Source organism: Sabethes cyaneus, chromosome 2, assembly GCF_943734655.1.
Source record: "Sabethes cyaneus chromosome 2, idSabCyanKW18_F2, whole genome shotgun sequence".
NCBI lineage: Eukaryota > Metazoa > Arthropoda > Insecta > Diptera > Culicidae > Sabethes > Sabethes cyaneus.
The window spans coordinates 232,492,199-232,504,375 of record NC_071354.1 but is presented as its reverse complement, the minus strand read 5'-3'; the positions used below and the strand labels follow the sequence as shown (position 1 = coordinate 232,504,375).

At 44.0% G+C, this 12,177-nt stretch overlaps 2 protein-coding genes across 2 annotated transcripts in view; both read left to right on the top strand.

Annotated features, from left to right (window-relative positions):
• The window catches only part of LOC128736779 (lysosome membrane protein 2), a 133,781-nt gene that overhangs the window by 37,039 nt on the left and 84,565 nt on the right, over positions 1 to 12,177 (top strand). The window lies entirely within an intron of this gene.
• LOC128736781 (uncharacterized) lies at positions 4,803 to 7,740 on the top strand. Its single transcript, XM_053831269.1, has 2 exons — positions 4,803 to 6,262; positions 7,227 to 7,740. Exons 1-2 carry the CDS (start codon positions 4,803 to 4,805, stop codon positions 7,738 to 7,740), a joined length of 1,974 nt encoding a protein of 657 aa, XP_053687244.1.

Genomic DNA, 12,177 nt, shown 5'->3' with positions numbered 1-12,177 from the left:
ATCTTACCACCGTACCGGTGGTTGGCAGCCTGAGACAGTTTAGCGACCGGCGGAGTTGCACTTTGCACAAATCCTATGGTGGGGGAGGCTGTAGTATCTAATGTTCAAATACTGAGAATGCCCACCAGGCGGCGGAGTCCGAAGACAGTCGCAATTATTGCTATTACAGGTTTTGTGCTGTCGGCTCAGACCAAATACACATGAATATGCGCGCCAAGTATAGTTTCTACCCGCGATCATGTGTCGTGAGCGAAAGTCTTTTTAGATTGGTCCAACGGTTGGCCACTAAGAAGGTTTGTTTTTCTCGTTGGTTCGGGTTTAGAAACAGGTTTACGGGTCGGTAGGTGCCGATGCCGCTGTGCAATTGTGTTCTATGGATAGCGGTCAGAGCAGGTGCAAGGCTCAAGGATACAATTGAAACTGTACAATAGAAATTATTTCATGATGTATTATTATAGAATAGTTCTTATCTACAGCTATGAAACACACTAACCACGAATGATCTATGTGCATTTTATAGCCGTCTAGAAAAAATAAATGTTTCCTCCGAACCATATGTTGCTGTTTGCCGACTTGCCTAACTCAACCACATGAAGCTGAACTTACGATTTTTGTTTTTTTTTCTCAACATCATAAGATTTGAGTGAAAATCAGTACCAGACCACACCGATGAGAACAGTAACTTGATCACGGAACGACGAGATGTCAACCAGCAGCACGCAAAAGTCGTGGTCGTGGCGTGGCGCCTCACATTGGGCACGAGATGATTGGCACGAGCCGAAAACCTGCGCCCATAAATCAGTCTTCAACACGTTGGAACAATGGGCATTAAAACACCACAGCGCGGTGCAACGCAGCCAGCCATAGGTGATATAAACTCCAATCGTCAATTTTCCGGTCATTAAATTTCGGATGAACGAGAGTGAAGCAGCCAGACGGAGAGTACGACAGTTCGCGTGTCGCGAGACTAAACGTCATCGTTCCCTGTCATTTTCCGCCCAATCACTACTACTGTTTGCTGTTTCGCCTATCGGGGCGGACGGACTTTGGTGATAAAGCTACCGTCGAATGGATTAGCTACACGGTCGGGTGACTTGCGATCATACCCGCGTGGCTGAAGAGGAGGTCTGCTAATCGGTACCTCAACAGGAAAAAAAATCACTTCAATTTACCGCCGTGTCATTTGGGCCGACCGCCACCGCGCCGTAGCGACTGATCTTTAGCGCTATTGTTTGTTAACTTTATTATCCCAATTTGACTGTGCGGTGAACTTTTTATGCCGACAAACGATTCGGACCTATTTGTTTCGATAGGGGAGTTTTATGGTGATGTTAGAAATTTTTTTACGATTTACGATTCTGAGATTAGAAATCACCGCAATGATGTTTACATCAATTATATAGTGATTAGGACGCTAATTTGAATTGTACTTAAAAAATCAAACGTTATACAGTTGGTTTCCGTTGTTATTATAATTATCATAGTGGACCATTAGAGATTTGTTTCGGCAACCAATCAATTAAGTTAGGCTTCTTAAGTGGATGTACATATTTGCTTTTGCTTAGTTTCGCATTTTGGTAAAGTAGAACCGTTAATTGAACATTGTTTGCAAAAATGAAAATTGAAATTTGTTGTTGGCTTACATACCAAACTTTTACCATTACACCCAATATCCAATCAAGTTCCAGCTTCGAAAGTTGCCTATGGGTATTTCATACTCAAAACGCTGAAAAAAAGCTTCTTGACTATTTTTTATTGGAAAATGTCTTTGGTAGTTGGTGTGTTTTATCTCTCTCAAGAGAGCCCATTGCAGCTTGGTTTTCGGCATAAATGTCATAAATTCATCCCCGAGGTTCTAAAGTATCACTCAACCTGTATTAGCAAAGATACTTCCCATCAATACGGGAAGTGTTTGGTACGGGATGTCCACCCTTCTTCGTTCGTCTTAATTTTAAGGAACTGAATGGAGTTAAGTATCGTTTTTGATTCCACTTGATTGCTTGGAATTTCCTTTGCAGTACAAAAATGACCGTCTCGTCACCAACACTCAGAGCTGGAACTAACTGTTCAGCATCATGCACAGGTAATCTGTGACTCTCATTTGGCACTGTGACGCGGCTATAGCCTTCCAGCTGGCGCTATTGAAGGCGATTTTGACGTCGATGATTATCACCGTACAATATCAATCGCGTCTTCGCTTTTGTTTGGCCAACTTTCCGGCTTTCTCGACTACTGTCCGGATAGCGTCAACCTTTGACTTTCCTTTCCACAATGCGAATTGCATCCTCAACACACCGTATGCGTTTGCCGTAAACTTCGTCAACTTGTTAAGAGGATGATCCTTTGCATCAGTTCCTCGAGTGTATCCAGCAGACAGATTGGTCTATACGATGCAGAATTTTCCGGTGCTTTAACGGTTTTGGCAGAAATACTAACCCAATATTGCAAATCGAACGAGAAGCCAAAGTTATTAACTCTCACGCGAGTGAGTATGAGAAGCATAGCATCCAACGCTTACGGCGCACACGCAAGCGTAAAATAAACAGTCACCGTTGCTCTGTGCAGACATTCTGCTACCTACACACTCGCGCACGCACATCCTCACATCGTGTTCCTGAATAACTTATTCGCGAGTCAAATAACGGCGCACTAGGATACAGGTTTTATATTACTTTTTCTTTTCTTCTTCATTCTCACCCATGATTTCACTCACGGACGGGAGTGCAAACCCCCACGAGTAATCGGTTTTAGTTATCGTTGGACCTTTGATTTTTGCTATAACAAATTAACGGGTGGCAACTAAAATTTTGGAAGTTTTTCGCGGGCTACACTCAACAACAAGCGAGCCCAGAGAGAAATGAGAGTATGTATGTGTTAGCTCTCTCTCTCTCTCTCTCTCTCTCTCTCTCTCTCTCTCTCTCTCTCTCTCTCTCTCTCTCTCTCTCTCTCTCTCTCTCTCTTTCTTTCTCTCTCTCTCTCTTTCTCTCTCTCTCCAATACTTGTTCTCAATATTTTTTGTTTTGTTTATGCTTATCCAGTTTTGCTTAAAATGGCGTTGAAACAAAAAACATTTCGGGAGTGCGTTGTACACTTCTACGAACTGCCACAGAAATCTCGGCAAAAACTATATTAAAAGTACATTTAAAAAACGAATATGTTGCGGCTTGGACTGTTTACCATACCTTAAGATGCCCAACAACTATTCGCAAGCAAGGTAGTGGACGACCTGCCAAAATTATGGAAGCAGAAGGACAGCGTTCTCTGTCTCGTGCCTTCAACAACAAGTCCTCTGATTTAAGATGTTCAATCAATTAAGATGTTCACCAGACGAATGTTTGAAGAAAATTTTAATCCCGTTTCTACAAAAACAATACGCGTTTTAGCCGGATAGAGCATCATCGCAAATCTGTCTTGCGCTCAATCGAAGATTTCTTCGGGCTTTTAAGCTCCTCGGTGTACAAAAATAACTGGAGAGCCACGAATGTATCTTTAGGGCCCTAGTCTCAACACCAGCCCTAGCCCTAGCCCTAGCCCTAGCCCTAGCCCTAGCCCTAGCCCTAGCCCTAGCCCTAGCCCTAGCCCTAGCCCTAGCCCTAGCCCTAGCCCTAGCCCTAGCCCTAGCCCTAGCCCTAGCCCTAGCCCTAGCCCTAGCCCTAGCCCTAGCCCTAGCCCTAGCCCTAGCCCTAGCCCTAGCCCTAGCCCTAGCCCTAGCCCTAGCCCTAGCCCTAGCCCTAGCCCTAACCCTAGCCCTAGCCCTAGCCCTAGCCCTAGCCCTAGCCCTAGCCCTAGCCCTAGCCCTAGCCCTAGCCCTAGCCCTAGCCCTAGCCCTAGCCCTAGCCCTAGCCCTAGCCCTAGCCCTAGCCCTAGCCCTAGCCCTAGCCCTAAGCCTATAATCAAACCCTAGCTATAATCAAGCGTTGGATTCCATTCAATCTTTTTAAAGAACAGTATTGACGCCTTGCCAGGTCCAATCTGCCGTTTATTTAGCTCAATGATTAGCTCAGGTGTATTTCTTTCTGTTTGGCAATCTGCTTATATCTAATAGATTGCTTAGACGAGCGTTTACAGATAGACTCCATCTACATGGACCTCTCTGTTGCTTTTGACAATCTAAATCATCAAATCCACCTCGCTAAACTAGACAAAAATGGCTTTGGAAGGTTGCTGCTCCAATGGTTTAAATCATATTTGGCGAATCGTCTTGCTAATATATCCATCGACGAGTTCTTTTTGTCCAGCTTTCACCGCATTTTCTAGAATTCCGCAAGGTAGCCATCTCGGACCGTTGGTTTTTCTTATATATTTTAACGACGTAAATATAGCGCTCAAAGGTCCTCGGTTTGCGTTCGCCGACGACTTAAAACTGTTCGCAAAAGTCAAAGATTCATGTAATACTCTCGCACTCCAGGAGTAGCTGTCGATATTCGCGAATGGTGCATGAACAATCACAATGCTAAACCCAAATAAATACAAAGTGATTACGTTCTCGACAAAGTTGAATCCGATCATCTACCACCTCCGGTATACCACACCGGAGAACAAATTATAAAAAGGTGACGGAGGACCAACCTTCAACGACGATTCCGATCGGCAGCTGGAATCTTCCATCCGACATGACCTTGGCGGATCCAGGTTTTCATAAGCGAGCTCCGATTGACATTCTTCTGGGTTTGGAATACTTCTACGAGTTCTTGTTGCTTAATAACGGTTGAGTTCAAATACAGCGTGTAGGAGAAGGGCTTCCACTTTTCGTCAGCACCGTCTTCGGGTGGATTGCGACTGGCAAAGCAGATTTAGGAAATATGAACCTTGTTCCGTGCTGCCACGCTACGGTTAATACTACTTTAGAGGAAAAAATTGAGCGTTTCTGGACGCTTGAGGAACTGCAAGAGGCATCAAAGCTGACTGAGGAAGAAAAGGATTGTGAAGAGCAATTTCAAACCACACATTTTCGTGACCCAACGGGGCGTTATGTGGTGCATCTGCCGAAGCGAATGGGTTTTGAGCAGATGATCGGTGAAACGAAGGATATGGCGGTACGAAGACTTGTTCAACTAGAACGGCGGTTAAGCAAGGATCCGGAACTACGCAGGCGATACAATGAAGCAATGCAAGCTTATTTGGATCAAAATCACATGGGCATCGTGCCGGCAGAGGAGCTGAAGCGCGATAAACGGATCGCTTTCTACTTACCTCACCACCCCGTCTTTAAAGAGGCAAGCGCGACTACTAAGATTCGGCCAGTTTTTGACGGTTCAACTAAGTCGTCATCCAATTACTCTCTGAACGATGCGCTCTTGATAAGTCCGGTAATCCAGGACCCTCTATTTGATCTGCTTCTACGATTTCGCAAGCATTTGGTTGCTCTCGTTGCTGATATTGAGAAGATGTTCCTACAGGTGATGGTACACCCAGACGATACTCCCTTACTCTGGATTCTATGGAGATTCTCGCCTTCGGAACCAATTTCAACCTACGAGATGACTAGGGTTACCTTTGGGTTAGCCCCATCATCGTTCCTTGCTACGCGATATTTGCAGCAGCTGGCATATGACGAAGGTGATCACTACCCACGGGCGAAGGTGGCGCTTGTTCGTGACTTTTATATCGATGACTACATCGGAGGAGCAGACTCTGAAGAAGAGGCTATTTTGCTGCGGCAAGAATTGAAACAACTGTTATCAAAGGGTGGTTTCAGACTGCGAAAATGGGTATCAAGCTCGAAGAACTTGTTAGCAGGATTGGCTGCTGATGAATTGGGAACGTCATCTACACTTAGCTTCGATCAAGAGCTTGTTAAAACGTTGGGAGTCAACTGGCAACCAGGGCCAGATTTGTTAAGCATCGACGCGTCGGGTCTCACAGTAAACGGACAGTGGACTAGGCGTAAGGTATATTCCGTTATCGCGCAATTATTCGATCCTACCGGCATTACAGCACCTGTTATTGCATGGGCCAAGATTCGTATGCAGCTACTGTGGGTGGCTACTCAAGGTTGGGATGATCCGTTATCGGCGGACTTGGAGAAACAGTGGGCAGATTTCTGTCAGCAGCTGCCACTACTTTCCAACATCAAGGTGGATCGATACGCGTTTACCGAGAATCCAATGCTGATACAGTTCCATACATTTTCGGATGCATCCGAAGCCGCTTATGGTGCATTTATTTATGCTCGCTCAATTAGTCAGTTTGGGCAGATCAAGGTCGAGTTGGTAGCAGCAAAATCTCGTCCCGCAAGTCTGAAGAAGGCTACGCTTGCAAGGTTGGAACTGTGTGGAGCTTTCGTTGCTGCAAAACTTTACCGAGCTACCGTTCATGCACTTAAGATGGAAGATATTGAGGCTTGGTTCTGGTCAGATTCGACTGTTGTACTGTCATGACTGAAGCTGCCATCATACGTTTGGCCAATATTTGTCGCAAACCGAGTCTCTCACATTCAGGAGCTCACTAAGGGACATCGGTGGAACCATGTCAAGGGTACAGAAAATCCAACTGATCTTGTATCCCGAGGCGTCATGCCAAGAGATCTTCCTGATTTACCGCAATGGTTTCATGGTCCACATTGGCTGTCACTACCCGATCATCATTGGAACACTAAAGAGCAGTTGGAGTACGAGAAACCATCGGATTAATTGCTGCAAAAGAGAAAAAATGTTCTTGTGCTAACGGACCACACACTAGTGGATGGGCCACTTTTAGATCGCTATTCGTCTTACTGGAAGCTTTTGCGAATTACCGCGTACTGTATAAGATTCATCCGAAGGTGTCAACGCCGTAAGCCGCCCCCCATTACCCCATCACACAGCGTTAAGGATCTGCAAGAAGCCAAATATGTTTTGGTGCGATGCGTTCAACGAGAGTCATTCGCCGTAGAGATCAAGGCGCTCGTTAATCATCGTACCATTCCTGCTCATTCGTCACTGAAACTGCTCAACCCGTTCCTGGAACAATTGGGCATACTCCGAGTTGGTGGCCGGCTAAGACTTGCTACAGAATCGTACGCCGTTCGGCACCCCATGATTGTTCCAGGCAACCATTCTTTCTCACGGAAAGTGGCAGTCGCATACCACGAAATTGCACTTCATTCGGGCCCCCGTATGACACTCGCTCAAATCCGGCAAGAGTTCCGGCCTTTAAAGGGCAGAGGACTGGCAACTCATACTTTTCGCAATTGTATTCGCTGCTTTCGAAGCAACCCTGTCTCAATTTCACAACCCCCTGGTCAGCTCCCAAAGCCTCGTACAACTCCCACTCGTGTATTCGCTGTCACCGGAGTCGACTATTGTGGTCCGGTCTACCTGCCGACATTCGGATAACGGCCTCAACTTCCAAGGTGCTAGCAACCATCTTCGAGAGCTCTACGATTTGCTGAATGATCCATCTACGACGGCTGAGATCGCCAATGAAATTTTCCAGCGTGGCATCGTGTGGAAGTTCATCCCGCCGCGTGCGCCTAACTTCGGTGGCCTCTGGGAGGCTGCTGTGAACTCTGCAAAGATGTCACTCATTCGCGTTATTGGTCAACGACAACTTTCATTCGAGGACATGACAACAATTCTCACCCAGGTCGAAGCGGTTATGAACTCGCGCCCACTTACTCCATTGTCAGAGGATCCAGACGAGCTGGACGTGCTCACTCCCGGGCATTTTCTCACGGGTGCCTCTCTTCTGACAATACCTGAACCGGATTATGCAGGTGTCCCCACAAATCGACTGCAGCACTACCAACAGTACCTTTAGCACTAAATATAACTGGCCCTCAACGTAATTTAAACCGTTTTGTAACCTGCTTCGACATTGACGTCTGCTACAACGTGCTTAAATCCCAGACAATTCAGGACATTAGCTAGTTTTTAAGTACATAGTCAGTGACATAAAAAAAAATCTACGAGTCTTCTTCAAATAGATCTTTTCTTTTGATTTTTGCAGCACTACGAAATCGAACCTACGTTTTGCTGCATTGCTGCCATTATAGTAGATTTGCTGTTTGACATTAGTAACGTCGACAGACGTTACCGTACCGTAAGTTAGGGGCAGCTCAAACGGTGCCCCTAATTTACGGTACAGACGCATAGATTTTTTCCGTTCGTTTGACACTCCTTGAGATGCTCTACGAAAAGGCGAACCACCTTACAATCCAATCATTAGGACATCCAAACAGTGACTCACAATTTTAGTGTCATCAATATGATGCAAGTAGACTTTACAACCAAAAGTGCTATTCGTATTCAATTTAATACCAGCCAGCTTCATAATAAACATAAACCGAGGCTGATGAAATGCAAATTGGCAAACAAACACACAAAATTAGCAAACTTTAAGACCAATTAGGACCAGCAGCGGGAAATTATTCAACTGACCCAGTAAAACTAATAACAGTGTACGCTCCACTGTCACTGATTTAAAGTAATGTCAACATAAATAAGTGAGCATCAAATTAGTTACAAATTGTAGGTTTTTGAAATGGTCATATCATAACGAAAACGCAATGGAGATCATATATGAGAGAGAGAGCATTTGTACCGCGCAAACTTTACGACTTTAAAGTTTGCGCTACCATAAACCGAAATGAATCGTAACCAGACCAGACAGTTTTTTCTCTGTGGTAATTGTGTACTGCAACTGTTTATGAAAAGCAAATAACTTCAACTAACAAGCTTCAGCTCACAGTAAATTGTCATTATTTTGTTAGCACTTATTTTTGTGATTTCAGAAGATCTTCAAGTGAGTTAAATGTAATGTAGATGAATAGATGTATTTATGTTCCATACTTTCTGCAATATAGTTCATACTTTCTGAAATAATTCGGGATTTTCGTCCAATTCTTGTTGGATCCTTGAGGCACACTTTTGTCTCTGGAAGGTAATAAATGACCTCACCTGGACTTCCGGTAGACTTCCTTTAATTACAATCGTATTTCTCTTTATTAAATCTAAACAGAATTTAGATCTCTCTTTGCTACGAGCAAATGATTGAAAGTGGAAGCGGATAGCTCCACAAAGTGGAGCAGATTTTCAGTCATCGCCAACACTGGAAACAAGTAGGTATGTACGTACAAGGATAAATTTAACCACAATCAGAGTTATACTTGCGTGCCTAGCGGGGTAGCTTTCGGAGCATGTAACTGTGTAAAGCTCACACATGTAAATACACGATAAAATTTTCACACACGCGGCGGCAGGTACCTACGCAAAGCCCACGGATTGGTGGTCGATCGACTCATGCATATTCAACGTCCGATGGATCGGATGGTCTGAACCTGAAGTGTGTGTGTTTTCCAAGTACCACCTACCACCCAGCCAAAACCAAACGCAGTCGCGTGAAGCCGTAAACCGTAAAAAAGGTAAACCTTAGACCCGGCGTCAAAATAGAAACGAGTCACTCCGGGCAATGCCAACCAACCACGAAGCCGTCCCAAAAGCGCGAACCGCCGCCGCCGCCACCGGGCCACTTATGGCCAAATTCACGGCCAGCGAAAGCCATCGCGGCAGCGGAACCGGAGAAGTACCGATCGATCGAGCTGGTTGTTATGTTTTTTTTTTATTTTTTTTTACTGTCGGCAGCATCGACGATGGCCAAGGTAGACCACTCTTCAAGTTCCCACTGCGACCGCATCCAATGTCTTCTGCAGTAAGCATTCATTGGCAGCAATTAGACATTAGATACTAGCCGTTCGTGCGTACATTACCGAGCCAAATATGCACGTACATCGGAACAGACGGACGCTCTAGACGATTGAGCGTTCAATCCGTTGAGTCGCATTCAATACGAAGAAGTGAAAGACAACTCGCAAGAACCCGGACAACCTTCATTTTTTCAATCCTCTCATCTTCAGCTGAGTTTGCCCGGTGTAAAACACCTGCTGTAAATCTAATTACATACAAACAGGTCGAACGAAGTAAACTTGCCTTTGTTGGTGGAATCTAACGCTACGGGAATTAACATTGTCTCACCGACATCGAGGTGCGTAAACTTGGCAGAATGTCAAAAAACGAGTGACCGCACATAAATTTTTACCTCGAATATATCCTCCGGCGAGTCTTACCCCGCTACCCGGGAGTCAACTCGAACAAACTATAGACAAGATAAACAATAAATTGTTGGCATATTGTTGCCGGAGCCAATATTTGACAAAATATATGTATGCAAATCGAGAAACTACACGGTTGCGTTGGGGTCCAAGGTTATCCCAATCGGTCACACCGGTTAGGAGTGGCGAATCATGGTCTCAGATTTTCAGCAAGGAGGAGGTACTTTTTAAATCTTAGGTAGAAACTAAGAAAGTTGCCAAAAAAATGCATCAGATAATTGTGATTATTGACAAAAAAAATATCTTCGCTGATCAAACTTTCAAAACCCGTCACGCGTGCTCTAGCCTAATCACGCCATCGCATCGCTCGTGTCCAGCAGGAAGCATATTTGCAATTCTTTATTGATTGAACATTCAAATTTTATACCGTCGCAACGAACAGATGGTAATTATTCAAGTTCTTTTTTTTCGATGTGCTCAGTCATTCGAGTATATATATTCGACGACGGTGCACAAAGTAAATTCCGCCGCTCTTAAACTATGAGCAAAAAGACGTACATAGTTAGAAGCGTCTGACATTTTATTATCCGAAAACCAGACTCTGTCACATGTGGCTATGGGTACAAGATTTATGTTTGCCCGATAGGAGTCTGTTATGAAAATTTAATACTTCCGGTTATGCCTTATATTCAAGGAGTCTCATAAAAAAATTCTAGCTGGCTCTAAGCATTCGGAAACGAGTTTGAGTGGCAATTTAAAATTAAAACATGGCTAAATGCGAAATTAAAAGATGAGTATCCAAACTTCTCGCTTGGCGTCGCCACTTAATTGGGCTCGCAAAAAATAAAACCACCGTCATAGACCTACTCGTACGGCCAATTCTTGTCTCGATGCAATTGACCCTTGCTCGCCGCCGCCGGCCGCCCGGTTCAGACGCAAATTGTAGTGACATAATACTCTCGACAAATATTCTTGCTGCTTGTCGGTTACTGCCAAACGAATTTATTATTTTTTTGGTTCCATCAATTAGAATTTTTCGCTTCTCGGATTAAATATTTACTTAACTGCACTTTGGATGGGCATTCAGAAAAACATAACGTTATTTGTTTATCGGAGAAACTGTTCCTTCTAATCTTGAACTATAACTTTATAATAGCAAATCTCTGTTCTATTAAAGCAAGGGTATTTTCTATGTTAGACCCATTCAGACGCCATTAAAGCAATCCATATCGTATCGCCGTGGCTTTGGATCGATCAACAAACGGCTGCGAACAATCAGTGCAAAGTGCCAAGCTTAATATGATTTGCTATGCATCTTGCCGATACCTTTCCTCCTCCGGTCCGCCTGAATCAGGCCTGCAAAATCGATTTGATTCAATTATCTTCTCTGGACGATCAAATGCTAAATAACTCTAAGGGAGGTATGCACAATATGATCAAATTGAGTAGAAATCTAATTTCTTATCAACTTAAACATTATGTAGTAAATAGAATTGTACAAAAACTAAAACCAGACAATACTGTAGGCTAAAAGAATTTAGACAAAGACGCTCAACATTTTGTAAGTAACAAATTATACCTCAGACAACAACAGCTAATAAAAGCACACGTTATAGAAGCCCTTATAAAGATCCAAATCCGGATCGAAACGTTGGCGTAAAAAGGAACATCTAGCGTCTACCATAATTTAATTACTGAACGGTCAAAATCCCAATCATTCGATACTCATATATCAGTCGAATAAATATACAATGCAATATACTGTTCCATCTGGTGGGTTGCGTTATTTATAGACACAAACTGTGCCTCTTCCTCGATAACTCAACCCACCAGATGGTGGAGTATGAAGATGCGTCCATCACTTAATAAGGGGGTTGTGCAGTCTCCTTTTGTCCAGCGCCTCTATGGTTCAAAGGTACATCTGTACCAACGCAGCGAGCCACATGCCCTGGCGGGTGTTATGGGTACGAATCCGGTTTTTTTTTGTCGGAAGGTTTGACCAGTCTGCGACCATTATTTTGATCTATTGTGGTAATCCGGTCATTTCATTTATTTAATTTTCACGAATTTATTCTCTCTTTGCGTGAGAGGGTAAAGCTGTATCAGTTGTCTTTCAGAGACGAAAATACACAGGTTACTATTGAATC